The sequence below is a fragment of the Poecilia reticulata genome, chromosome 8 (genome assembly GCF_904066995.2).
Source record: "Poecilia reticulata chromosome 8, P_reticulata-male-v2, whole genome shotgun sequence".
Taxonomy (NCBI): Eukaryota; Metazoa; Chordata; class Actinopteri; order Cyprinodontiformes; family Poeciliidae; genus Poecilia; species Poecilia reticulata.
This window is the reverse complement of record NC_088837.1, coordinates 13,477,516-13,504,664: the sequence shown is the minus strand read 5'-3', so window position 1 is coordinate 13,504,664 and position 27,149 is coordinate 13,477,516. Positions and strand designations below refer to the sequence as shown.

The 27,149-nt window shown below is 41.3% G+C and overlaps 1 protein-coding gene and 1 long non-coding RNA gene across 3 annotated transcripts in view; both read left to right on the top strand.

Moving 5' to 3' along the window:
- Positions 1-5,144, top strand: part of tbc1d16 (TBC1 domain family, member 16) — a 29,081-nt gene extending 23,937 nt beyond the window's left edge. Inside the window, exons 11-14 of one of the 2 annotated variants that reach the window (XM_008416780.3) lie at positions 36-215; positions 1,787-1,933; positions 2,802-3,089; positions 3,208-5,144. In XM_008416780.3, the coding sequence (XP_008415002.1) occupies positions 36-215; positions 1,787-1,933; positions 2,802-3,083 (609 nt within the window). In that variant the 3' untranslated portion in view covers positions 3,084-3,089; positions 3,208-5,144. Of the gene's footprint in view, positions 1-35; positions 216-1,786; positions 1,934-2,801 lie in introns of both variants that reach the window. The other variant, XM_008416778.3, reaches the window with a different exon arrangement.
- A 3,942-nt stretch (positions 5,145-9,086) lies between these two features.
- Positions 9,087-21,971, top strand: LOC145552545 (uncharacterized). The gene is made up of 2 exons (XR_014088625.1): positions 9,087-16,126; positions 21,800-21,971. It is a non-coding gene; the product is annotated as an uncharacterized LOC145552545 (long non-coding RNA).
- The last annotated feature ends 5,178 nt before the right edge of the window (positions 21,972-27,149 follow it).

Genomic DNA, 27,149 nt, shown 5'->3' with positions numbered 1-27,149 from the left:
TGCAGAACGGAGGAAAATAACTTGTCGATCTGCAGATGTACCTGCGGGAGCTGCTGCGCCTCATGCTGCCGCGCTTCCACCAGCACCTGACCCGCCTCGGAGAGGATGGCCTGCAGCTGCTGTTCTGCCACCGCTGGATCCTGCTCTGCTTCAAGAGAGAGTTCCCCGACACAGAGGCGCTGCGCATGTGGGAGGCCTGCTGGGCGCACTATCAGGTCAGGACAAAGTCCAAACTGATCCTCCGCATGCACAGAGTAAAAAAATTAGGTTTGCGTACGCTGGTAAGCGATACAGAGGAATGTAGTGGTAATTATTTATTTTTTTAGCCACTTTAGAGTGTGTAGATTTTTCCAGGAAGTGTACAGGAATGAAACAGAACTATAGTCTGCAAGGAAAAAGTAGGACAAGTTCTTTCAAAAGCTTGACTTGTAATCCTGTTGAGTGAATGTAAAAAATGTCTATTGATATTTAAAGAAATTTAATTCCATTGTTAAAAACCGGTTGAATTTAAGACTTTGCATATTTCACATTTCTGCTACCTACTATGCAACCATATTCGTTTTTCAGATGTAATTTAATTTAAGGGTGACTGCTTTTGGTGTATTTTGCTCGGTGCAGTTCCACGTCTTTTGAAGCGCTGGAAACTTGTAGCCACGATGCGTTCCTTGTGTTTAACACTCCCACTCACTGAGGCCGAGTCAAATGTCTTTGCTTCACGCCATCTGTTCAAACACCCTGCGAGATGTTCGTATCTGCTGCTCCAGGTGGCGATAGAGCAGATAGTGTGTGTGTGTGTGTGTGTGTGTGTGTGTGTGTGTGTGTGTGTGTGTGTGTGTGTGTGTGTGTGTGTGTGTGTGTGTGTGTGTGTGTGTGTGAGTGAAACCTCGGGTTAGACAGTTAAAAGTCATGCAGCAGTTGAGCTTTAAGTAAGAATTTCTGATTGATATCAGATTTTTCTGTGAAGAGGACGTTTCATGTCGCACTGGATGGCAGCGGATTGTTTTCTGCTGTTCTTGTGTGAATTAGAGTTTGCAGAGCAAACTGTCATCAGGTTGGCTTCAAGGAGCAAGATGCAAACTGAGATACTGATCAAATACACACAAATATTTGTACCAATAAAATAAATTCATTTTCTACACTTGGTCTTAGATTATATTTTGTTTAGTCTTTAAATTGTTGAAGTTGTTCGTGTTTTTCTCTCTGTATTGGTTTAAAAATCTGGAATTTCTAGTTTTCCTTTAGGATTTAGATGTTACTGTTGTTAAGTAAAACTACAAGTCCCATCATGCAGCGAGGCAGCAATCCAAAATGTGCTCAGACATTCAACATTGACACATGCCTGCAACATAACTCTGCTCCTAAAATAAATGTGAGCAGATTTAATCAAGCTTGTCTGGGTTAAAATCGGTCACCAATAAATGTTTTAAAGCATATTAATATTAAGGTGCATGTAGAAAAGAAATAAGCTGCAGATTTAACTGACCTTGCAGTTTCCTTTTAAAATTTCTTATCAACTATTAATCCTCTTTGAGGCAGGGAGAAAATGTCCCATTCTCAGATCTGCTGCATGATACTAGTTAAAAAAATCAAATCTGCCCAATCAGAAGGTAAAAAAATGTCAGTCATTGACATTTATCAAGTCTTTATTTTATTCCATTAAAGCCCGTTTGTAGTGCTAGGAACCACAAGAACTGTGTTGAATCGGTCTGACAGGACGTCGGGCGCTAAGCGTGCACATCCTGCTCCATTCATCTTCTCCCCTTGACCTCACTCTCCGTCTTTGCAGACGGACTACTTCCACCTCTTCCTGTGCGTGGCCATCATTGTCCTGTACGGGGAGGACGTGACGGAGCAGCAGCTCGCCACTGACCAAATGCTGCTCCACTTCAGCAACCTCTCCATGCACATGAACGGGGAGCTGGTGCTGCGCAAGGTAACACTGCTGCTTCTGTGTCGTCGGCATGATTTGTCTCTCCTTGTTTCATTCACTGGCTGATCGGCAAACTGCAAGTTTCCACACTCAACTTTCTATTCAGTTTTCAAAAAAAAAAAAAGTTCCATCCATTTGTAAGTTGGTATTTTTAAAATTGGGGGATCAAACTTATTTTTTGTATTTATTTTTTTTGCTCAAAGAAATCTGATCAATCCTCCCAGTCCAGATTCTTCATTCTTTTAGTACTTATTTTAAAATAGCATCAAAACATACATAGAAGTATTGAAAATAATTGCAAAAAATTTCAGTTCAGCCATCCGTCTTTTCCAGAATCAACCCGTCCAGGGTTGATTCGATCCACATCCCTTCATAAAAGTCATTAAACATGATCAGACATCTATCTGTCTGCAACATTTCCTCCTGATGTAATTTAAATTCACTTTAGTCTGCACTGAAGAGTCCTGCCCGGTGCTGCAGCAAAGTAAGAATAGGATGCAGAGGATTAATGATTTGCCCGCTCGCTGCAGTCGCTGTTCCTGCTGCCTCATCTTTATGGATGCTGTTTGTGCTGCACATTTCTGTTTGCATTTAGCTGTCGTAACGCATTTCGTTGATGCTTGAGAATTGTGCATACGATAACCCAGCAGCGGGCATGCAAGCTTTTGAGATACAGCCAAAAGAAAAAAAAGAAGAAAAAAAAAACTCCACGAGACTGACCTTGACATTCTTTTGTTATCTTGTAGCCAAGAGATAACGGGAGCATTGATTTATTTCAATGCATGCATCCGCAATGTTTGCCTTCTCTGACAGGCCAAAGTGTCTCTCCTTGAGCTTGCTTCCCCTCATCGCGCTCGCCAATCTCTTTCAGGCCCGCAGCCTCCTCTACCAGTTCCGCCTCCTTCCCAGGATCCCCTGCAGCCTGCACGACCTCTGCAAGCTGTGCGGCCCGGGGATGTGGGACAGCCGCTACATCCCCACGGTGGAGTGTTCAGGCGAGCACCCAGACTCCCTGAGCTGCCCCTATGGAGGCACCTCCACCCCACAGCCCTCCTCCCCCTCACCGTCGTCTTCTCCAAACCACACGCCCACGCCGGACGGCAAGAGAGGCTCCAAAAAACGGGACATTTTCACCTTCCGGAAGCAGTCCTGAGAGGGGGTTAGCTTCTGCTATTACTTTACTATTCGTTTCACTACCTACAACCAGATTTTTTTCCTTTTTTTTTTTTTGTACTTGAACTTTTCTTTTGGTGCAATGTTGAACACTGCCTTACCAGGGCGTCGCTGTCGACGTTCAGCATCGCACGAATCTGCAACGAGGGCAGCTTGCAGTCAGCCGGATCGGAGGTCAAGAGGCTGCTTTCTCCTCGGAGCAGAACAGACAATCACCAGGCGCCGTGTCGATCTGGAGCCACTTCAGGTTCAAGTCTGCTGCTGGTTTGGCATTCTTCCACAGGATACGTGGGCACCGGGGAGGTCACCGCGGGTCATCGCGCAACCGGGCTCTCCGACTCTGACGGGTCAAAAAGCGAACTGGGGGCGTCTTTCACAGAGCTTGAACTTGGACTCTTAAAAAATGTTTTTGGGTTCTCACAATGGCATAATTGTGTGGATGTCAAATATAATGTGCGTATTTAAAGTCTGAGAGTCTTTTCGACGTCGAATCCAAACTCTTTGTGTTAAAGAAGTAGTAGAAAAAACATTTGTCTTTAGTTTTTGTTTTCCGAAAAAAAGAAGAATGTTTTTGTTCTAAATATTTAGCAATATTATCTTTGCATGAGCAATTCTTTACATATAGAGGTCACAACATATTTGTTGTGAAGGGAGGGGGGAAATCCCAAACAGAGGCCAGAGCGTGTTTATGTGACAAACACTAGCATCACCACAGGGCTCCTCTTATCTTCCCATCCTATAAGTTCTCTTTCTTGAACAGATGAGCATCAACATTTGCACATAAGCACCATTAATTGTAAAGTATCTGTGAGTAAAATACTGAATTTATTTAGTAGCAGTTTCACCAAAGATACGGTGCTTTACAGAAGAATTCCTGCCTATTGAAATGTTTCACATACTGTCAAGTTGCAACAACAAACTTGAGTGTGTTTTATTGGTATATTTTGGGTTATGTCAAAACAAAGTGGTGTCTATTTATGTAGACATTGTTTTACTTTTGCGGAACCTAAAGCTTTGACTGGTTATCCACTCCTGACCCTGGAATTTTTGCCCATTTGTCTTTGCAGAATATATTTGCAAGTCATCCAGGTTGGGTTTGTACATACCAACCCAACCAACTGCAAACATTAGTCAATCATTTTCCTTCCACTACATAATTATGTATTACGTTATCTTCGTGAAATTCCAATAAAATACACAGAAGTTTTTGGATTGTGTAACAAAATGCCCTCAAGTCGCAGAAGGTATGAATATTTTTTGCAAAGCGCTGTAGATCAGGTTATTTTCAGATCACTTTTTCTGTTCTGCTCGGAATTTCATCCTTGGTGTTTTGAGCTGTTTTCCTTAGCTTCCCAGCCCTCCAGCCCCCATCTTTACACTAAGTACACGAAAAGGCACACGAGTCTAACAACGAGTCCACATGAATGTAGCTTTTCACATCAACACAACGAAAATCACAACGAAAACACAACAAAGACGTGTGTGACCGTTTTCCGAAAACGCGTCGAGGAAAGTGGAGCAGTGAGCCTGTCGTTTCGGCTTCATCCAGGGAGAAACTATAAATTAATGTTGCCTCAGGTGTGAAGATGATTTCCCCTCGAGGAGCCTTTGAGTGACACCCGCAGGATTGTAACATCTGCAAAACGCTGCTATAATGTACCACAGATTCCTTTAATCAGCCTTCCAGCAGCTTTGCAGATAAATTGTACCTGCTTCTTCTTCTTCTTCTTCCTGTTAGTTATCATGAAGTGCTTTAAATGGCATGGAGGCTGTCATGAAGGTGATGATGGGCAATGTTCAGAGGGTGACCTCATGGATTTATTAACATTTAAACCACGTTGTTTACACAAAAGCCACCAATCCACAGTCGTTATTGCTGACTTGCCTCTTTTGGAAAGGGGTTGTTATTATGAATTGTGGTCATGAATGTAAAACGTTGCTGTTTTTCTTTTCTATATTATGTTGACGTATTACTGCACACCTCACGAGAGAGTTAAAGGCTATTCTTATTACTGGTGTTAATAAAAACATCATCAATAAACTGTATTTGTGCTATTGTGACTCAACGCTGGGTATTTCTTTGTGATGGGGAACGTCACAATTATAATTTAATAAGCCACTCTTCAAAACTGGTTTGTTCTGTTGTCTTTCTATTGAAGTAAGGAAGGAGGCACATAGTATTAACAGTAAAGGGTATTGATCCTTTTCCGCATTTTTCAGATCTAATCAATTTAGTGATACATTTTTTTCTCAGTTGTATGGTGTGAGGTTATGCTGCTGCAGTTACAAGATAAATTTATGTTTTTATCCTTTTTTACTTGTGGCACCATTAATAGTTTACCATGCTTTATTGACTGATCCGAAATTGCTATATCAAAGAATAAACTGATTCCTTAGAGATATTTAGAACTCTCACAAAAAAAATTATAAAACAATTTCAAGCTTTTGTCAAACTGTTTTTCAAATAAAATAATAATTTTAAAAAAGCCTGGCCAATGTTTGAGCATTCATTTTTATTTGAATGAGGCCAAACTTATTTTTTTGTTCAATAAAAGGTTTGTGAAACAGGTCATACTTCAGAGTGACAAAGACTAAAGAAATAATAATAAAAAAACAACCTGAAATGCCTCATCAATGATACAAAGGAGCACTTGAGATTGAAAGACGGATTATTATTGTAAACTTGACTAGTAAGGAATTCAGACTGCAATGAAAGCTTTTTGAGTGAGAGAAAAAAAAATCGTCCTTGCTTGAAGGGTTTTCTTTTTAGAAGATTCTGACGACAAATAATTCGGCAGCGGCTACTTGCACCAGCAAAACGCTTCTTGATCAAAAGGAAAGCATGAAGGGGCTGATTTGGGATGCCAAATATTCTTGATCCATTTTTCAGTTTTTAATTGTGCCGTTCACATTTTTGCATATGTGCTATTGTTTGACGCAGAATCCTTTAGTGTGCTAATAAATCTTGGAATACTGCTAAAGAATATTTGGATATAAAGAAACGCGTTTCCCTTTCACCGATTCCTGGATGTTCTCAAACAATTTATTTAGATGGAATATGGTCGTTGTTTCTAATTAAGTTCAGGTTGCAGCTCTGGATTCTGGCGGAACCTTTCCAAAACGAACTTTCCTCTCAGGAAGTTTTTCTTTTTTTTTTGAGTTTGATTAAATGCTTAGGCTCACATTGATGATGAGAAGTGAAATGTCTCTTCCATTTGCTTAAAATCAAGCTTTGTTAGTAATACATATAAACACTGTTTTTGAAACTTTACAATATATTCTTGTATTTACTTTGAATGCCAAAGATTTCTGCAAGATCTGCTTTACCTTATTTTTGGATTGAAAGTTTTTAATTAACCTACGTCTGGGTTGGTCCATAATTTATAACCAAACTAGGTTATTTAGTCAGCCTTTAAATAGGTTTGACAACCAAAAGAGGAGGGTTTTTCTCTCAAAGGGTTGGATAGTTTTAATGTAATGATTATTCTGTAGGATTAAGCGTAGTAACTGTAATTTAGTCGTTTCTTTTGAATACATGTTGTTTTGTGTTTGTTTCCTTGTCTGTGAAACCAGTTTTACCTGACTGGAAAAGAAGAGTTGCCAACTTCCTGAAATTGTTTCCAACCAGATGTTACTAAGATTTAAAATGCCTCAGGCAAAGGAGGAGAAAAAAACTAATTTACTTTCTACCCTAAAACACACTGGTGAGGGGCCTGCTGCCTTCACATAACAGACACATTTATCATTTTAAGATGGTTTTTAGTGGCAAACAAATGTTGGTTTTCAAATAACCCTAAAACATTGACATTATTTCTTGCACCTTCGCTGCAGTCATTCACTCCTCTATGCAACTGTTCGCTTCGACATGAAATGGCTTCTGGTTTCCTGTCCTTTATCTCTGGAAAGACGGAAAAGATGAGACGTGAACTCTGCCTCACATGGGATTTGCATTCCAGTTATATGACGAGCAACGAGCTGGGAACACGAGGGGGGGGGGGGAACGGCAGTAGCAGGAGCCGGACGGTGTGTTTCCCAGGGTTTAACCCTTCAGTCTTATCAGCACTGCTGTTTGTTGTGGCTCTTTGACAGTCTGTGTGTGATGGCTCAGGCGCATGACAGCAACCAACCGCCTGTCACAGACAGCTGTGGAGATGCTATCAGGCCTTATTATCAACTGGCTGGTTTCTCAAAAATGTGAGCAAGTATTTGGGTTGGCAGGTGTCTGTGGGGAGTGACTCCTCTGGTGCGTGTGTTTTTGTTCAGTCACTTTGTCGTTTCAGGAAAAAAACAACCATTTAAAATGTTTTTCTCTGGAAACTTCAAACACTAATGACTGTTCTGTGACTAAGCAATGAAGTGTTTTGTTTTTGTTTTTTTATATATATTCCCTCAGTCTTCCTCTTTTACACCTTTGATGACCAATGTTGGCCATAAACAAAATGAGTTTCAAATGAAAATCAGATGGAAGTTTTTTTTCCAAAACCCTGGGATCTCCGGTGTCTTTAAGGGAAGTCCTGTACTCCAGACATGATTATTCTTTTTTTTAGTAACCCTGCTGCTTTCTGTTGCTGTGAGCCAACCTGCCTTTAATTACCACCCATTAGCATTGGAATAATGGCCATCCATTGGGAGAATGCATTTCTATTTGAAAAAGCTGAATGTAAAAATATCACCTCTTAGTCCGTTTTGTTGCGTTTGTATCTTTTGATATTGACTGTGTTACTCAGGTAGCTTCCAGAGGCAATTTATTCCACTACATTTTACTTAGTGGTATGACAGTAAGGGTGGCTGAGTACATTTTTAATATGATTTTAACAGCTTCCACAGATTCTTAATTGGACTTGGTTCTAGACTTTGACTGAGCCATCTCCTTACATGAATACGATTTGATCTAAACTAGTCGTGTCCCACTGTATTCCTTGAGAGCTAACATGCTGTAACCTTTGGGCAGTAGCTTTGTACGACTGGAGTTGGTCACCTTGATCTAAACCAACCCATTGTAGCTAAACTCCAGTTTCTAGTCTTTTGTAAACAAGTTTTCCTCTAGTGTTTCCCAGTATTTAGCCCCATCCATCTTCCCATCATCTATAGCCGGTTTCTCCGTCCCTCCTGAAGAAAAGCGTCCCCACAGCACGACGCTGTCCCCACCGTGTTTCACAGTCAGGACTGTGTGTTGTCTTTAGAAAACATCTGTTCTCATTTTAAGATTAAATTACACACAGGTTGACTCTTTTTACCAATTAGGCGACGTCTGTCAGGTGTTAGAGTAAAAAGGGGCTAAATGTACTGATTGTACAGGCCAGACTTTTTACTCATGAAAGATTTTAACAGCTATTTCCATTTTTTCTACTTTACAATTACGCAATAATTGCGTTATTTGCATCATAAAAGCACATTAAATGTGACAATGTTCTAGCGCTGTAAGTACTTTATCAAACCGCAGCACTTAAAAGCAGACGTTGCATCAGTTTGTCGGCCCCTGCCGAAGCCGGCTCAGTTATTTTCATGCTCCGTTAGATTAGAAAAATGTCATTGCATCATTTTGATTGATAACATCTGTGGCTTAACGGTGAAATATACTTGTGCTTCAAACGACATGCCTAACCTGTGGGGCTCGGTGTGCCACAGCCTCTCCATTGTTGCCTCCACTATCACACTCACACACTATCAGTGACCTACGCAAAGCACATGTGGAGGCTCTTTGTGTCGCAGTGCAACTCAAACACACTGGCTCTGCTCTATCGTCCTTTTGCATACACACCACACTGGAACCTCTCCGAGTGCTGCTCTGAAGCAACCACTTCTTTCTTTCACCCATCAAATAAATACTCGCATTGTGGCGTTACTGCCCCCTCCTCCTCCTCCTCTTATTTTTCCTCCTCCTCCTCCTCCTCCTCCTCCTCCTCCTCCTCCTCCTCCTCCTCCTCCTCCTCCTCCTCCTCCTCCTCAATTTTCCAGTTTCCACATCCTCCTCCAACCGGGTGACAGTGTGGGGGCCTGGCTGGTCCCCTGTCACAAGGCCAGCAATGAATGTTGGGTTATTACCCCCTAATTATCAATTACTGCACTCAGCTTCCACACCTGGAGCAGACCAGGCTGGGAATGAGCTTAGCCCCATTAGGATGGACCTCTGGCTGGGCTGTTTATGGAGGGGGGCTGGGCTTTAACCCTCTGGAGGTGTTAATGGGTCTTTCAGGGGTACTGTCAGTACGCTGGTTCACCAGGGCGTCTGACACCAGAGGAAGTAGATGCGAGCTGAAATGCTGCACAGAATATGCCGTTTTATTAACATTTAATTTCCCCCTTGGGTTGATGAAGTATTCCTGAGTTGAGTTTTGGATTGAATTCAATCGAAGCACGTCCCTTTCTAAAAGAGTGAGCATTCCCATGATCTTACTGCAGCTCCCATTTTGAAAAAAATCTATATTTCTGATGTAACGTGTGGCTGTTTGCATTGTGGTTTATGCAGTGGCAAAAACAGGCATACAATTAATTGAATGGTAAAAATCTAGAGGTTGTTTTGAACGGAGCTGGACTTTTTCAGTCGAAGAACAAACAGAATGTAATAACTTTGTGTTTGTTTAGGCAAATTCCAGCATAATGGAGATCCTCAGCAGCAGATCAAAGACCCTTTGTTTTAAAGTCAGCGGATGAACGCGTCTCATTTCAGGAAGAGAGTTACATATTCAAAAAGACTCGAAAAGAGCGACATATTCAGGGTTTGCTTGAAAGTGTTTAAGAATTACAAAATTTGATGCTAGACAGAAAATGTTAAAAATGTCTTAGATATAACACAATCTGTCGTTTTGGCTTTATGAAAGGTTTGGTTTGATAGTTTCATATTTCCAAACAGAATAAGTTACAGTCAGACTCTTATCTTCTGGAATCACCTCTGGGTCTAAACTGTAGAGACAGAAATATAAATAGGTCTACATTTAGACATTTGGACAGATTTAGACATCGGTCACACATTTAGCCTAAAACCTTTTCCTTTTGATAAAAGTAGTTGTTAATACTTGCAGTGTGTTAGTGCCGCTGGATCCGGATACACTAAGAGGCGTTCTATTCTCGATGTTAGTGTTTAAAGCCTGGATCTCCAGGATGTTTCTTCCTGTTGTATTGGGAATCATTCCTCTCCACTGTGACGCCGCGCTTTCTCAGGAAGGGAGATTAGATCGATGTGAAGATTTGATTCAATCTGCTAATCTTCTTAGATCTGGGGGTGTCCAGTTCCTGTCCTCGAAGAGCAGCTTCCTAGAGGTATTAGGTGTGTTTCTGATATTTCAGATGAATGACTCTACATCAGGTCTCTGCAGAATTTAGACATTAAGTACGCAATTCAGGCATTTGAAACAGAATTATTGGCACAGGGACACATCTAAAACATGCAGGACATAAGACACTGTTGTCTTAGATAGAGAACCTTTCACTAGATGTTAGATATGACTGTCAGAATTACTTATGATTGGACTGAATTGGATTTTATGGTATTAGATTTAAAGAAATAACCATATTGAACATATTTTGAAGGCTTTACTTATTTATTTATTTATATATTTATTTATTTTTTAAATTTTTTATTCTATGCTTGGTCAACCATCATAATCTGTCTTATTTCATATGAGTGGACCGGCCAACAGGGGATCAGAACCACAACCAATGGAGAGAGAGAGTGTGTTATTTCATCCCAAGATAAAAGCATGTAGTAATGTGTGTTTTTTTATATTTATCACCATTATTCTTAGCTGATAGATATAAAGTAAAGTGTAATGAATAAACAGGAATGAATTGATCTCAGCAGATTGGGCCTTACTTTTTGTGACTCACAAAATTCTTAAAGAGAACACCAAGTTCATCCTGCAGGATGGATTACAATCTGAACTCTTTAACCCTGAAACCATGACGCTGTGATATGTTCAGAATGCTGTTTGTGATTGGTTTGCTGTGTTGAACAAGGATAAAGAGACCGTCATATGTCGGCAAGCGGCTGATAAATCTGTCTTGGAGCATTATTGATGCCTTTAGCTCTAAACTCTAACCCTTATTCACCTCTCATTACCAAAACGTGTGCTTTCTTCTCCTAACTTACTAATCGTCCATGAATGCATCTGTTTACTGGAGCACAACAAATCCAGTTTAATCTGACTGATCAACTCTTCATCTTTTATATGATGGTCCAAAGCAACTTTTCATGAAACCTACAATTTTAGAATATTAGTCCATTATGCACTTGCTAAGAAAATGTTTGACATGTAAAAAAGGCTGCAGCCTGTCCCAGCTTGCTTCAATTTATGTGCTGATGTAATTTTAATTTTAATAAATGGGTGCAATTTTTGTGTAATAGTGACGAGGAAGGGTCTTTTTTGTGTAGTTCTGTACGGTTTAGATTAAAATCATTCATTTTAAAACCTGTTTGAAATCTGATTGTTTGTAGGTTATAATGTGAATTTTCTTACCATGACAACCAATCAGCTTTTTTTATATTTTTGTTCATTTCTGCAATTTAAAGTCGCTACCTTTCATTTTAAGTAAAATGTTTAGATATTTTGAAGTGGAACTTGGTTGCAACTTTATTAGGAGTTCTCCTATTTCCTGTAAATTATCCCCCTAACGTTTTCGCCATGCACAGTGCTGCATTTAAAAAGCTAAACCCTCCTTAAAATGTTTCCATTTCTAAAGAAGCTAGTTATTTAGAGTGCTGCATCCAAGCATATCAGTGGAAAGTTTAATAGAAGGAAAAAATCTGACAGTAAAAAGTCCACCACCAACAGAGTTAACCGCAGAAACAAAGCCTATTTGATAGTGTTTTAAAATGTCATGAACATACTGGAAACGCATAACAACATGAATTATGTAGACTGTTCTAAATCAGGGAAGATACGATTTGTTAGGGGCTGAAAAACGTTCCCTAATAAATTCCCCACTAGTAATAATAAATAATTAATTTAACCTTTTATAACATTGTTTTGGCGGCACACCACATCATTTCCTGCACAGACATGGAGGCTAATCCCCAGCTGTGTTGCAGCCTTAGTAACATTCTTGACCTTCACTGTAATAAAACAGAGACTAATTTTCATCTCATAGACATTTAGAGCTGGGCGAAGAGCAACGAGGACAACAGCCTTTCTACGAGAACTCTAATCTTAGACATGTCAAAGCAATCCGCTGTCTTATAAACCTTTAAAGAAGTGCCACCACATTTATAGTAGACTGTTATCGACACTGAAGTTTATAGTTAATTAAACAAAAGACTGAGTTGGTTGCAGTTATAGCTTTTCTACAAGAAACACCAACAATAAACTGAGGATGTTACAGACTTTAAACAATAACTGCCTATAAAGTCCTAACTGAACCCCCAAATAAAAAATAAATGTCTGTTCAATGCACAATCTTGAAGTCACTCTTGATAGCAAATGACTGGTTGGTACATGCTAATGAAAATAATTTATAAATCAGATATTTTCCACTTGTGCTGTACTGATCCAAATAGAAGCTTCCTGTAACGCTTTGCAGCTCTTATGCTTGTTTGTTTGTGTTGCTGTACTTTCTACTAATTCTCAGTCCAGCACATCAAGGCAGGTGGAAGATTTAGATAAAACACACAAGTGAGTCAGACTGTGTGACTGGAATGGAGAATATGAATAGAGATACTGTAACAACAACAAAAAAAGGTGTAGTCTATTCAGAATCAGAGTCATACAGAGTCATGTATGACTCTGACAAGCCCTGCAAAAGCTTGTCACATTACAACCACAAACCTTATGTGAATGTGCTGCATATTTGTAAAACGGGAGGAGAAGGAACTGGTTTTCAAGCCTTGTCAGAGGAAGATGGAGCTAAATGCAAAGTAACTCTGAAAAAAAAAAAAAACCGTAAGAAGCTGTAAGATGAGACTTAGTGCCTCCAAATCCGAGACCATGGTCTTGAGCCGGAAAAGGGTAGAGTGCCTTCTCCGGGTCAGGGGGGTCGTCCTGCCTCAAGTGGAGGAGTTTAAGTATCTGGGGATCTTGTTCACGAATGAGGGAAGAAGGGAGCGGGGGGTCGACAGGTGGATTGGGGCAGTGTCTCAGAGTAGAGCCGCTGCTCCTCCACGTCGGGAGGAGCCAGTTGAGGTGGCTCGGGCATCTGGTCAGGATGCCTCCTGGATGCCTCCCTGGTGAGGTGTTCCGGGCACATCCCAAGGCTTTTCAAGGCCTCGGGAAAGACCCAGGACACGCTGGAGGGACTATGTCTCTCGGCTGGCCTGGGAATGCCTTGGGGTTCCCCTGGAGGAGCTGGAAGAAGTGGCTGGGGAGAGTGAAGTCTGGGCCTCCCTTCTGAAGCTGCTACCCCCGCGACCCGACCCCGGATAAGCAGAAGAAAATGGATGGATAGATGGATGGATGGATGGATGGATGGATGGATGGATGGATGGATGGATGGATGTAAGAAGCTGCAAAAGACTGGACACCTTTCTTTGACTCTTGTTCTGCTGCTGTTGGTTTTCCTCAAACCGGGTCCAAAGCAAACGTGAGATGAGTCAAAATGAACATCTGATATAAAATAAGGTGGACCTTGAGAAATGGGATTCAATTGGGTTCATTTAAACTACATTAGACTATTTTGTGATTTTTATGCTAAATCTTCCGTCAGATTTTCCAACATTTGCACCAAAGAAAAAAAAAAAAGTTTTTTTAAAAATCCGCCTTCCTGCTTTGCTGTAACTCTCACTGTGTTTTAATTCATTCTGCACAATTCTCCTTAATTACATGCAAAAAAAACACACAAAAAAAAAACACATACACAATAGAAATTATAAAAAGGCTGCTGCTGCAGTGCTGCAGCTCCTCCGTGCACAAATTCTCCTCCTCATGTAGCATGTCATGTGCTTAAAGCGCCTTATTTCTCTCCTGGAGTAATACTCATCAAGCGTGACAGAAGACATGGACTGATCAATGCTGTGGTTATCCCCCATTCTCTTCCCTCTGTTAGAGCACGAGAAGGCACAAAAATAGATTCATCCCCCCCCCCCACCGCCTCCTGTTGAATGCAAATAGATTGACTTGGCCTCTCATGATTACAATAGACGCTCTTTCAAGTCTGCCTCGTCTGCGCTCCATTCAACTGTTACTGTCATTTAGGTGAAGGAGTCAGCTTGTGGCAGCTGTGCAGCACATCATACAGAAGATTGAAATGAAAATGAGGCATTTCTCAAAATAACTATGTGGGGCGGGGAGGGAGAAGCAGGGGTGACTTTCTGCTTATTTCAGAGCTCAGGCGTTGTTGGACTTCTTGAACGCCTCTGAGATGTGTCACGGGCGTTATGATGGATCGCAGGGTGTCGTGTGCGCCACATTAACTTTGTGACCAGTTTACACACCGTGGAATTGTGACATGCAGAAGGGAGAGGGAGAGGGGCGTGTTGCTATGAGCACATAGTCCTATTTTTGTAGGGGCGAAAAAAGAGAAATGAATAAGTTAAATAGAATCTTTTTGATCATCTGAAATGTGGATTCTATTAATGGAATCTACATAAAAGAAGTGTAGGATTGATGTATTTAGACTTTTTCTACAGGTTGCCAATGGTGCTGAATGCAGGTTTATTCACCACCACTCACACACAAGATCATTTAAATTGCTTCGTGGGAAAATAAGGGAAGAGACGTACAGAATTTAACTTAAAACATAAGAAACAATCATTCTTTTTTTGTCCCACAGTGGGGAAATGTGGGTATCCCAGCAGCAAGGTAAAAATAAATAGAAGCATGCATATTCATGTTCAGTCAAAGGAAACATATATGAAAACAGAACAATTATATGAGGATATGAAACTCTACAATGCAGGAAATTTAAAACATTTTTTAAAAAAGAACAAAAATAGCATGATTAGGTTAAAAGAAATGAGTTGCTGAGAAGGATAATTTAAAGAAAACTGTGCAGGATACACATCTGTGCATAAAAGAACCCCAACAGACTGATTTACTAAAAAAAAATGTCCAAAAATGTACTAAAATTAAAGCCTCACATAAAAAACAGAAATATAATTGACTCTACTGGACTATGTTCATGTGGCGAAACAGAAATGCAAAGATACGTAAACAGAGTGCACATGTGGGAGAAGGCCTGAAATCGTAAAACATGGAGGTGCAGCATAGTGCTGTGGGGCTGAACGCATTTTCACTTCGTCAGCATACCATCAAGATCTGCAAAACTCACAAACCTGTTGTGTTACAACAGGGAGACATCTAAAACATGCAGGACGCTCCCTGAGGACAGGGATTCAGAACCATTGGTTTATATCAAAGAATGTGGATGCTAGAATGGTCCAATCAAAGTCCAGCCCTAACTCAAACTGAGAATATATGGCAATGCTTTAAAACTGACCACACATGTTCTCCTGTCAATCTGGCAGAGCGTGACCTCTTTTTTCTCTCAAAGGACAAAAGCTGCTGGTGTAATGAATACAGTAACGTTTCTGGTTGGAGCATGGCCGAAGTATTACCTCTTGAATGTTTGTACATGGAACTGTATTTGACAAATCTGGAGTATCTGCTAATCCACAAATGAAACCAGCGACGCAACATTTTTATCCGTTTTTAAAATACCAGACAGTGAAAACAAGAGCACGTCAGATCTTGTTCCTGTTTACTAATGTCTATATTTTTATATATATATATATATCTGTCATCAGAAGGTGCTGTTTGTTTTCTCACACATAGGGCAACACCCTGCGTTATAAATTTAAAGAGCATTTGTTGAGAAAAAAAAATCATATTTGTAGAAGACGCGTTGCCGCTATCTTTAGCAGCAACAGGCATAAAGCAGGCACTCTTCTTTCAGTAGGATGATTCACTGCATTAAAATGCTGATCGAATTCAGAGTTTGCAGCCGTGACTCATCCTGACAACCATTAGCAGCCGTTGCCATGATGTGTCCACATGCAGGTGCATTAGGGCTCCCGGCAGCGCCTGTTGTTGCTCACTGGGGACGTGGGATTTGTGCGCTGACGCAAGCGGCCGTCTCCCGCGGGCCGCCATGCAGGTAAATAAACTGGTGGTTGTGTGCAGAGGAGAGACGTCACGGGGAGAGAGAGATGAAAGAGCCCCGCTGATTGATTGCTGTTGGAGCAACTAAATCGGAGTAATTCAACTCTTAACTTGAACTTGGAGTTGTTGGAATTTTCTCTACTTTTTTTTTTTTTTTATCAGCCAGTAAAATTAACTCTTTCATTTTCATTTTTTTTGTTGTTGTTGTTTCTGTGGATGACTTTTCAGGACTTTGTGATTGTCTCATTATTCCTATAAATCTGAGTTTGTGACTCATCCCACCTTAGTGAGTCGCAGCTCTTGAGCTGTTCAGTGACGTCATGTTTTTAATGACTCTTCTGTGTCGCTTTGACATTTGACGTGGCTTTTCAAGTGACCGTTTGTGGCCTCAGCTGGGTTACGTCTGCATAAACGCATTATTTCTGTCTTGGTCTACTTTCGTCTCTGTGTGTCTGCGATAGGGCCCTATTTCTGTTTAGATTATCCATGCGAAGGCAGGAACAGACAGACACACACACGTGTGTGTGTGAGGGTTCTCATTAAGACAATAGCTGCCACTTTTAACAATGCATCAATTAGAGTGTGTCTCGTGTGAACAATTAGCTTTGTCTGGAGCTCCATCCCTTCCCCGGTCTTGAATCCGCATCTTTGTCACCTCGAAAGAAAAGCACTTGTAACATCACAAGGCCCATCCACGGTTATCCCTCTTAACCATTATTCTTCCCCAATAAGCGCTGCAGCTCCCCTCAGGGCGACACGGCGACGTTTGCAGCAATTCAGGCCTAATCTGTCGATGTTTGCCTATTTCCTTTTTCGGATCGGCCGTTTTGTCCTCTCGTGGGCGCCTCGGGCACAGCTGACTGTGACGGAGGGGAGTGAGGGGGCGGTGGGGCCCTCATAAGGGACCCCATGGCCCGCTCCGTAGGGGAGGAGTTCCTAATCCAGGATTATTCTTCCAGACCCGCAGCCAGCTGGATTAGGGGTTAGTCGGTGGAAAAGGGCACCATCAGCACTCTTTCCTCCTGCAGCTCAGTGGATTAGACTCGCTGCAGACGCTGAGCTGCCCTGAGAGGTGCAGCGAGGCTCGCCGGTCCCCTCGCAGCTACTCCGCAGCACCATACATGGAAGTTGGGGGCGGTAGTGGGGGGGTTGAGTGCCTGCATGCTCAAGCACGACGTAGAGTTGATTTTTCCGTTCTTGACTTGGAGCGATCAAATGTGGTGTAGGGAGACAATGGCTTTTATGGATTAATTGGGCTAGATGCAAATAGTTTTTTTCTAATGAGAGCATGTAGGAGCAGAACAGTTGGGGAGACGTTTCTTGTTATTTTGTCAAGTCATACCGCATAGGCAAGTAGACATCTATCACTTCCTTCCATGTTGATTAAAATCAAGCAGAGGGCAATCTCTTGTGTAACCTTTAAATAAAGGAGAACAGTCTTTCCAATGTTTTCATTCAACTTTTGCTGCTTTTTCAAATATTTTCTGTTCAGTACCTGATCATTTTTGGTACATTTTAATTTGTCAACCTTACTCAGCATTCACTCCTCTCTCTCATTTTGGTCAAAACTGCCTCTCTGTAGCTGTTTTGGTCTGCAACTACTTCTGCAGTCATTGGTGCCGTTTGTTTCAGGCTTTACAGTATCAAAATGTTCAACTCTTATAGGACATTTCTTCTATAACTTCTGCAGGGTCTTTACATTTCATTTCAGTTGCACTTAAAGACATTGCCATATTGAAACGCCTGGAGATTCTTCAAAAATATAAGTTTGTGCACGGTGCACATACTAAGCTTCTTCCGCTTTCTTCAGTTTTTCATAACTCCCGATTGTCTTGGTAAAGCTCATTTACTTTCATCCAAAAACATCGATTGTTGTTAGGAAAGCTCTTGGAGTCAGTGACATCACACACTGTATGCACACACCAACCTTTGAACAGTTTAATCTCCTCTGAACAAAATCTTTTTACTTCTTGAATTTTCTCTTTTCACAAACAAATAAATACATCCAAGCATCTGTAATTTTGTCCCCTTTCAGCCCATGTGTCTGTCATTGTGCTGAGAATGATATTCATCTCTATTGAATTGTCTCAGCTAACACTTCATTTGCAATTTTTATTTTTACAGTATTTCCTCCAGTTTTTACTACTCAACACGCTTCAGTTCAGTGTTTTCAATAAGTCAGCTCACCGACATAACTTTCAAATAATATTCACGCAGCGTTTTCTCTGAAACATTTTCTATCTTGTTTGCGTTGATCTGTTTCAGGCTTTTATCTAAAAACCAAATTACATCCCAAAGAAACTCTGAGTCATAAGCTTACACTTAGTATTTGTCCTCTTAAAGTTTTTTTTCTTTTTGGTTTTTTAAATGTTTGAGGTGATAAACTCAAGCTAAAATGAGTACAGAATGCAACTTTCAAATGATGATTCTTCCAAGTCTTATCCTTTGTTGGAATTTTAAGTCACTTTGGAACAGTTTGACTATGAACAACATGTTTAAAGTCTCAATCAGACTTTGACTAGACACTCCTTCTTTAAAACCCATTAAAAGGCCCTTGAACGGTGGTGTGGTTACAATCTGTGCCACACATAACGCACACATACATTTTGGGATGCCTTTAGCCTACTTCTTGTTGACAGACGCTCATTGTTTCAATTCTATGCGTCTGTCAGTAATCAGATGTGAGTGTGGCTCGTGAAAGTGAGCTTAGGTTCCCAGAAAAGGCGATTAATCACACTTAATAAGTTAAAGGAGGTGGGCATTACTTTATCACACAAGTCCAGGATGGTTTGGATACATAATAATTTAAAAAACGTATTTTTTCTAATGAGAGAGTGATGAGCTGAAACATTTAAGAGTGAAAAATGAGGAAAACAGAGGAACTAGGTGAATACTTGTTTTGTGACAGCCAATAAAAAGTTTGTTTTTTTTATTTTTATTTTTTTTTATTTATCACCACAGTGATTCCCAAACAGCGAACCGTTGTGCCGAGGATCTTGTGTTCACTCGGGCTTATGGTTGTTGAAATGCGAGTGCATGATCAGAGCAGCAGAGCAGACACCAGCGCCAGTTCCTCCAGCCACTAATCAGTGCGTATTGATTGTGAAGTAGTCAATGAGAGTAAAGTCTCAATGTGCCCTCAAAGCTGCTGCTGACAGATCGATTAGGGCCTGCTGCTGCTGCCGCCGAGCCTTTGTGTGACCAGAGTACGGGAAAGAGAGCGCAAGGCAGAGTGCAACGTTTGCCTTCATGATAAGACAAAAACACTATCATTTACTATAAAAGTTTTGTTATGCAGGATAAACAAATCAGCTTCTCTTTTCACTGCAAATGTTGCATGAAACAAATGCGTCCAGGAGTGTGAGACCTTTGCAGCTACATTAACTCTCCATCAAGACCACATCCCATCTACTTAATGCAGATAAAGAGGCCATATTGAAATTGCCAGGTACCTAATTTGGTCTTTGTCACAGATAATTGAAATCACTCATCCCTGCCCCCCCAGCCCCCCGTATGAAGAAGAGGGGAGGAAAAAAAAAAAGACAGGGGAGGGGAGAGACAGACAGAGAGAAATAGAGAGAGAGATAATTGCCTTATAAGGCAGTGGGCTGTTATGATTGTGACGTCTCATTCCCAGCAGCACCCTGGCAGATGATACGGTAAAGCCCAAGTCTCAGATCCGTCTGAAGAAAGCTGGCTCTCTCTCTCTCTCTGGCTCTGGTGTGACTGCTCCAGCTGTCTCAGTTTAGGATTGCATGTGTGCACATATATGTATGTGTAAATGTCTGCGCTGCCGAGGGCGGGGGATGGTGTGTGTGTGTGTGTATCTGGGGTGCACAGTGCGATGCTTGCCACATTATTGACCACTGAGTTACTTCTCTGAGGGGGATTTCTGTTGAAATGTTTGCGGTGCGTATTTATGCATGTGCGGTAGGGAGATAACACGAATGAGGAACAGGGAAATTTGTGGTGAGTGTTTACGTGAGGACAGAGGGCTGCGTTGAGTCAAGTGGGCAGGTGGAACAGCAGACATGTTTTGACTAAATTATTCTCTCCTTTTTTTAGGAGCAGATCTTTTTTTTTGGTCTTTTTCTGCAAGCCTCCTTTTCCCTCTGGTCCTTGTTGCATCTGTTCTCATCTGCTGTTCTCCTCTCCATCACTATCCGTCTCCATCTTCCTGCATCACAGTGTACCCTTCCCCCAACTTGACAGTCAGGCTCATGTGTGCATGCGTGTGTGTGTGTGCGCGCGTGTTTGTTCTCCCAGCTGGGGGCAGCAGTAGGGAGGGATGTTCTTTGGGGAAATGAAGGACGATATGCAGTCTGCTCTGCTTGGAAAAGCATCAGTTCTTCTCCTCCTCTCTGTCCTTTGTCAGCTTCAAATTTCCTTTTTTTTCAAACTAAATCTCCAATTTGCATTCTTCACCTCCTTTGTACGTTTGAAAATTTTTTCAATCCTGTCTTTTTATTTTCCCACAATCCTCACTGATGCACCAATAATTATTTTTGCAATTCTTCCTGGTGGCTTTCCACCCAGGGCGGCATGCCCTGCTGGGTGGCACGGTTACTGACTGGATAAAATGTATTTAAAAATAAAGAAGTTCCTTCATTTGTGCCCCTCTGATTGTTCACATCTCATTTGCAAATCCAGTTTAGCATATGCTTCATGAACTTCTTATTTGTGATGTTATTTGTAATGCCGTATCCCTGTGAGGTTGTTAGAAATTAAATAACTTTGTAAAGTGATGGATGCCCTTCAAGCCAGTCAGACGTACTGTACATTATCTGTTTTGCTGAATCTTGCCAATTAAAACCAATTAAAATTTAAATGTTCACATATCGCTGATGTTAGTAGATCATAATTTCACAAAAAAAACTATTATTAGCCTGGTGGTGTCTTGATTAGCGTAATTGTATTCCCATACAAAGTTACACCGGCTGAACCTGCCAGATATTAGAAAAATGAATAAATATATGAGTGAAAACCTCAAATGGATGTATCTAAGCTGAACAGAGATTCTTTGAAACACAGTTTTGAGATTTAATAATTTTTTTTTTTTGCCAAAAGACATTTCTAAAGCAACGTAGAGGCTGGAGCAGGCAAAAAGCACGGCACAAAAACCGGCCAACCCTGAACTCGGTTGTCAGACACTGCTTATAGGTTTAAGGTATAAGGAACCTTTATTCCATTCATTAATGAAGGCAATTCTTTGTTTAGTCGGAGGTTGTTTAAATTCCTGTACATATATGTGTCTTTTTCCCATTGGGGTGTGTCAGGAGAGTTGGTGTGTGTTTAGTTGAGTGCAGGGCAGAAGAAGGAGGGGCTCCTTACCGTTCCTGGTGTTCTCTCAGCATCTCCCACTACTCCCCACCACCCACAGAGCAAGGTCTCTCCCATCGCTTCCCTCTCCTCTAAGATCTTCCCTCGCCACCACTGCCCTCGTCTTCATTTATCTCGGCTCCTGTTCTTTCTGAAAGAAGAGCCACAAGCTCCCTTTCAATTATCCTCCCCGTCCTCTCGGCGGTCGCCTGGAGACAGCTTTTCTGTGCAAATATTTGCTTTTCATGAAAACGCCGTCATTGAGCGGCTTGCATAGGTGTGGGCACGGCACTGACGAAATGTTAATTGCGCCTTGGTGAGGCCCTCTCTTGCATTCTTCTCCTTGCAGGAATCTGGCAGGAGCTCAGACGAGGAACAGACGTCTGGGTCAGGGCAGGCTCAAGCAGGGAGAAACGGGAAGCAAGAGAAGAGGAAAAAAAGGGGAAGGAATGGAAAAAAAAAGGAGAGGGAGATGCAATCCCTTTTAGAGTGGGCATCCATTCTAATCCTCCTGGACTCAGGTCAGTCATGAACGTCAGGGAATTTGCATGGCGGCAACGCATTTCCGAACCACTTAAAGGGACCTGAGCCTCACAGTACTCTAAGTTTATTAGAAGCTAACTGCAAGTGCATCAGCGTTTTCTTTGTTTCCCATGTTTTCAATCAGGATGCATCTTAGTCCTCTAATGAAACATGTGTTTTTTATTTTTAAAAAAAAGAAAGAAAAAAAAAGCATTATTGCTCGTTTTATTAAAGGCAGGGCAAAAAAAAAAATGTGAGTGCACATGCCCCCCAGGGGAGTTCAGTTGTCAATTCTCCTACAACTGGATGAGGACCAAGAGGCCAGCTTGAAAGGAGGGATTAGGAGTCCGTTTCACCACGGAGCTGGTATCTGTTGCAAGATTGCCTTAATATGGTGAACAGCAACCGCTTTGTTTTAGGCGAGGAATGTAGCCGGTCCAGCTAAATGAAAGGGTGGCCATTTCCGCTGGCATGGGTCCTCGGCTAGATTGGCAGAGCTTCTTGTGAGGGAGGCTTGGGGGGTTGGAGGGGTAAGCTGGGGGGGGACCATCAAGCGATATGGAGTAAAGCAGCTCAAATCACTACAGAGGAAAATCAGATGATTCAGCTGAGTGAGGACAAAACTCCACTGCACAACCAAATGATTGGTTTAGATTGCCTTTTTTTGATGTACTGAAACTGGTTCAACCATTTTATTATTATTGTTTTTTACAAGTGCTGTGTGTCGGTATTAACCAAGACGAAGTAGTGCATAAATTTGAAGTAGAAAGAAAAAAAGACAGAAGGTCTTTTAGAAGACAGTGCAGTGTGAGCATCTACTCAGCCCTCCAGCGACAACAGCTGTGAATCTGTTGGAGTGTGTCTCCTCCGGTTTTGTGCATTGTCAGGATATTTGCCCGTTTTATTTTGCTCAACAGCTCAAGTCAGATTGGACAGAGTTTCTGTGAGCAGCCATTTTAAAAAGAAAATGTCTTGTCACATATTCTCAATTAGATTCAGTAAGTAACTAAAAGTTATTTGGAAAGCGTCTAGTAGGATATATAAATATAATAAGACAAAGCATTAAAATTAAAACATGACTCAGGTGAAACAATATGTCTGGACTTTGACTGGGCCATCCTAACAACCTGAATAGGATTTGATCCATCATAGCTATGAGTGTGTTAACAGGGTCTCTGTCCATCTGTAGGTGTGTATTTCTGATAGTTTGTTCCTTACAATCATGATGTTTTAGTATCAGTAAAATAGAAGGAATTAAGCTGTGGTTTTGCTGCCACAAGTACTTTAATCTCGTTGAAGCAGCGCTTTAAACAACCAGAGTGAGAACCAGACTCTTCCTCTCACTTCAGAGCAGGATGTCTTGATCCAACTTTTTGTCTTTATCTATTGGAGTCAACTGTGCAGGATCAGCAGGCGTCTTCAAGAAACACTTGACCTGCTGTGTGCCTCCTGTACTTACTGAAGTATGTTCTTTTTTTATCCTTTAACCTCTTTCAAGTGTTTTTTTTTTCACTCCTCAAATCCCCTCAAAATGTGCAGCAATGTGTAGCAGCCTCCAGGCACTCAGCAGCGTTGCGCTCATCCTCAATCTGATGAAGAGGAAAAATGTCCTAAAGGAAAAACAACAGCTTGGGCCTAATGTGCTACACAAACCAGTAAATAATGTGCAACTGCAAACTTTATTATTTTGAAGTTATTTTTGAAGCAACAGTGACGTCTTAGACTGCTCTTTGAATGTTATCTAATGTGTTAAAGCTGCTCTATGTAACTTTTATGAACAATTTATTTATTTCTTTTATAAATTTGTTGGAACTGTCACCATGCCATGACGGTAATACAGATGAAATGTGAAAAATATTGAGCTTAGGGCTGTCAGTCACTCTTATGTGTATGCGCTGTTCACATCCTACCTTTTTCTCTGCTGGTTCGCCAGAACAGAGTCTGCTATGAGTGGTCAGGCTAGTTAGCATGGCCGCCGATGACAGCGGATAAACAGTTTTTCTGTAACGTTAAGCTGTTAGTCCACCATTAGCACATTCAGTGTCTCATACGTGAGCTTGACTGACAGCGCTAAGACCCTCCTCCTGATTCTGATTGGTTGTTTTTCTGATTATAGGGAGGAGGAAGAGGACCTTGAATTTTTTTCCACAGATCATCTCTCTGATGCAACAAATACATAAATAGTATATTACATACTGCAGTGTTAGAGCATGTGTTGTCTGTGGGGTTTCTCACCTTCAAACTGGCGATTTAAGGACGCTCCAGGAAGAAGTCTCTGTTGACACAGACATTTTGAACAAAGAAGGATTTTAATTCATTTAAAAAAAAATTTAATTTAACCTTTAGTCACCAGGTTAGAATCTCTCTTTTAAGAAAAATTCATATTTTACAAGAGTGTCCTGGGCTATACTCTAAAAAAATTACAGATCTGTGTATCAATCTGACAGGATCTGAAGTCAAATGTGTAAGAAAATGTCGAGAGAAAGGCTGTGTTCATGGGCTCTTTGTAGACATACAGACAGCATCCCATATTTGGCTTTGTTAGCTCTAGCATATAGCTCCAACCATAAGCACTGTCAGGCAGTCATATCTTGCCTTTTTTGGTCACTCTCTGCATATGGCTAAGAAATGTGCTCCAATCTCAGCCTAAGGCCTCAACACCTGACACTACACATGTCTGATTTTAACCTGATCCGCACTCATCTCCCTTTTTATTTCCGGATTATCCTCAAATGTCTCCTTTCGTATTTCACTGCTAGAATTTGTTGACTTCTTTGGAAAATCCTCCTCCTGCCTCCTTTTCATTGTTTTCTTTACGCCTCACTTCAAATCACTCCAACCTTTTCGAGGGAAATCCATTCTTTCCCCATCACTGTCAGGTGTGTGTGGGCAAAATATACCGCTTTTTTCCCCCCACAGATTCCCCATCATCCCCTCTTATCTTTTTATTTATTTATTTATTTTTTGCCTTAACCCAAATCCCATCCTCTTTTTTTTTTTATCTCTTCCTCTTTAAGCTTGGTTCTTTCTCTTTTTTCCACAGGTGATTTTTTTCCCCCCTGCAGCCTCCCTCTTTGTCTCTGCTCTGTCACCTTCCCCCTCCCCCCTTTTCACTCTGCCTGCTGCTTTCCCAGAGAAGTCGACCTGTTATCGGCACGGTCTATGAATAGAACGGGGCTGGAGCTGCGACCCGCTCACCTCCTCCGTGTTGCTCATGTCTTATGTATTGCTCCTGCCTGCCAGAATCACTTTACTGCTGTCCTCGCTGCTCTGCTTTGACTCATTTTTTCCAGAAAAAGAAAGAAAAAAGAATCTGGTGCAGCCCCAAACTCTCTTTAAGATAGACGTACCTTGTAGAGGGTTAAGCATTATTCTGATTTTAATATGTACATTTTAAGTTTATCTGAGCAGTTTTCTCAAATGTGGATTGTACTGGGCTTTTTTTTTTTTTACACTGTTTTTGCAGATTATACTGAGGAAAGGATGAAAAACATGTTGAATAATTCCACCTATAATCCCATCATTCCAAACAAACATATTCCAAACAAATACTACATTTTTTAGCTCCAGTTTCTTTCTCAGAAGGCGACACGTACACCCCAGACGCAGCACTCGGATAAGCGTCCACTGCCATTGATGCCATCGTTCCTCCTGTGTTGCTCCTAGAAACACACGCATCACTAGATGCCTATTTTTCCCAACACTAAAACCTGTTTACAATGCAGTGAGCGGTGGCATCCCTCCTCCCAGTGTTTCTGCATCTCCAGTAATACACCGGGGAACAAGGAGCTTAGCGGTGACAGCCCCATCCTTCTTTCCACTGCACCGATTTCTGAATTAAGCAGCGGAGATTTCCACACCTCTCGACTGCATTGTGTTACAGTGGATAATGCATCTGCTCATGTGTTTTTTTTTCAGCTGCAGTGTGCGTCAACATTATTTATATATATATATATAGAGAGAGAGAAGCTCTGAATGGAGATCCTTGGATTGGCTTTAAAGTGTCTTAACACATCTTGAACCTTTTCCCAATGTGACAAAAATACAAGCGCAAAATTCCATGTTTTTGAGGGAATTTTATATGATAGAGAAAAATAAAAAGGCACTTATTTATAGAGGACATGTGGAAGAATGTGGTCTGGACAGATGGAACCAAAGTTTTACTTTTTGGACTAAATGCAAAATCCTGGGGGCTGGAGGGAGTGAAGGTTCCCATTTTAGCAGAATGACAACCTAAAATGTTCAACCAGAGCTACATTTGAATAGCTTAAAACAAAGCATGCACATGTGTTAGTCAGGGGCCAGAACTAAGTTCATTTGACAATATGTGGCAAGCGGTCCAAGTTTCAGCTGGTACACAAAGAGGAACAGGAACATATTTTAATGAAGACTTTATAAAGACTAATTTCTTGAATCTACTTAGACAGAAATACTGACTCAGTGGTGACGAATACAAACACATGCGATTCTTTGGATTCTTATTCCTACAACATGTTAAATTGTATTATTTGTCCTTCCACTTCACAATTATGCAAGATAATGGTAATAATTAAAAGAAATCCAGAGCCTTGAAAGACAGTTTTGCGTAGCAGTGTAGTGAAGGGATCAGTTGAAGAGGGTGTTTACATTTGTTTTAGCTGCTGAAAATGTTCCCTGAAGGCAGGGTGGACTCTCTGTTTGGCTCCAAATGCCAGCGAGGCTTCACGTACGAACTCTTGTTCTCTCATTACTCTGACACATCTGAACTCCACTCAGAGCTTGGGCATATTTTCATTCCATTGTGATAAAAACTACTCCCTGTTTCATTCCTTCTCTTCCTCCATCTCCACCTCCTCCATTTCTGGACATTCTTTTTTTTTTTTTTTTCCCCTCACCCTCTCTCGCTGTCCTGTCCTTCAGGACCCCACCCTGTGTCCTTCGTCAGTTTTTCCTCTCATTCCTTCGTTGCAACATTGTTTTGGCTTTCCAGGTTCCGCATTCTTCTGTGCAGCATACCAACCTGCCTGTCGGACCGCCGGAAGAATTTCTGGCCCGTGATTATCTGCTCATATTTCATGAGCACCCACACACACACACACACACACACACACACACACACACACACACACACACACACACACACACACACACACACACACACGAGTGCAGAAGGAGAAGCAATAAATTCACAGAATTGG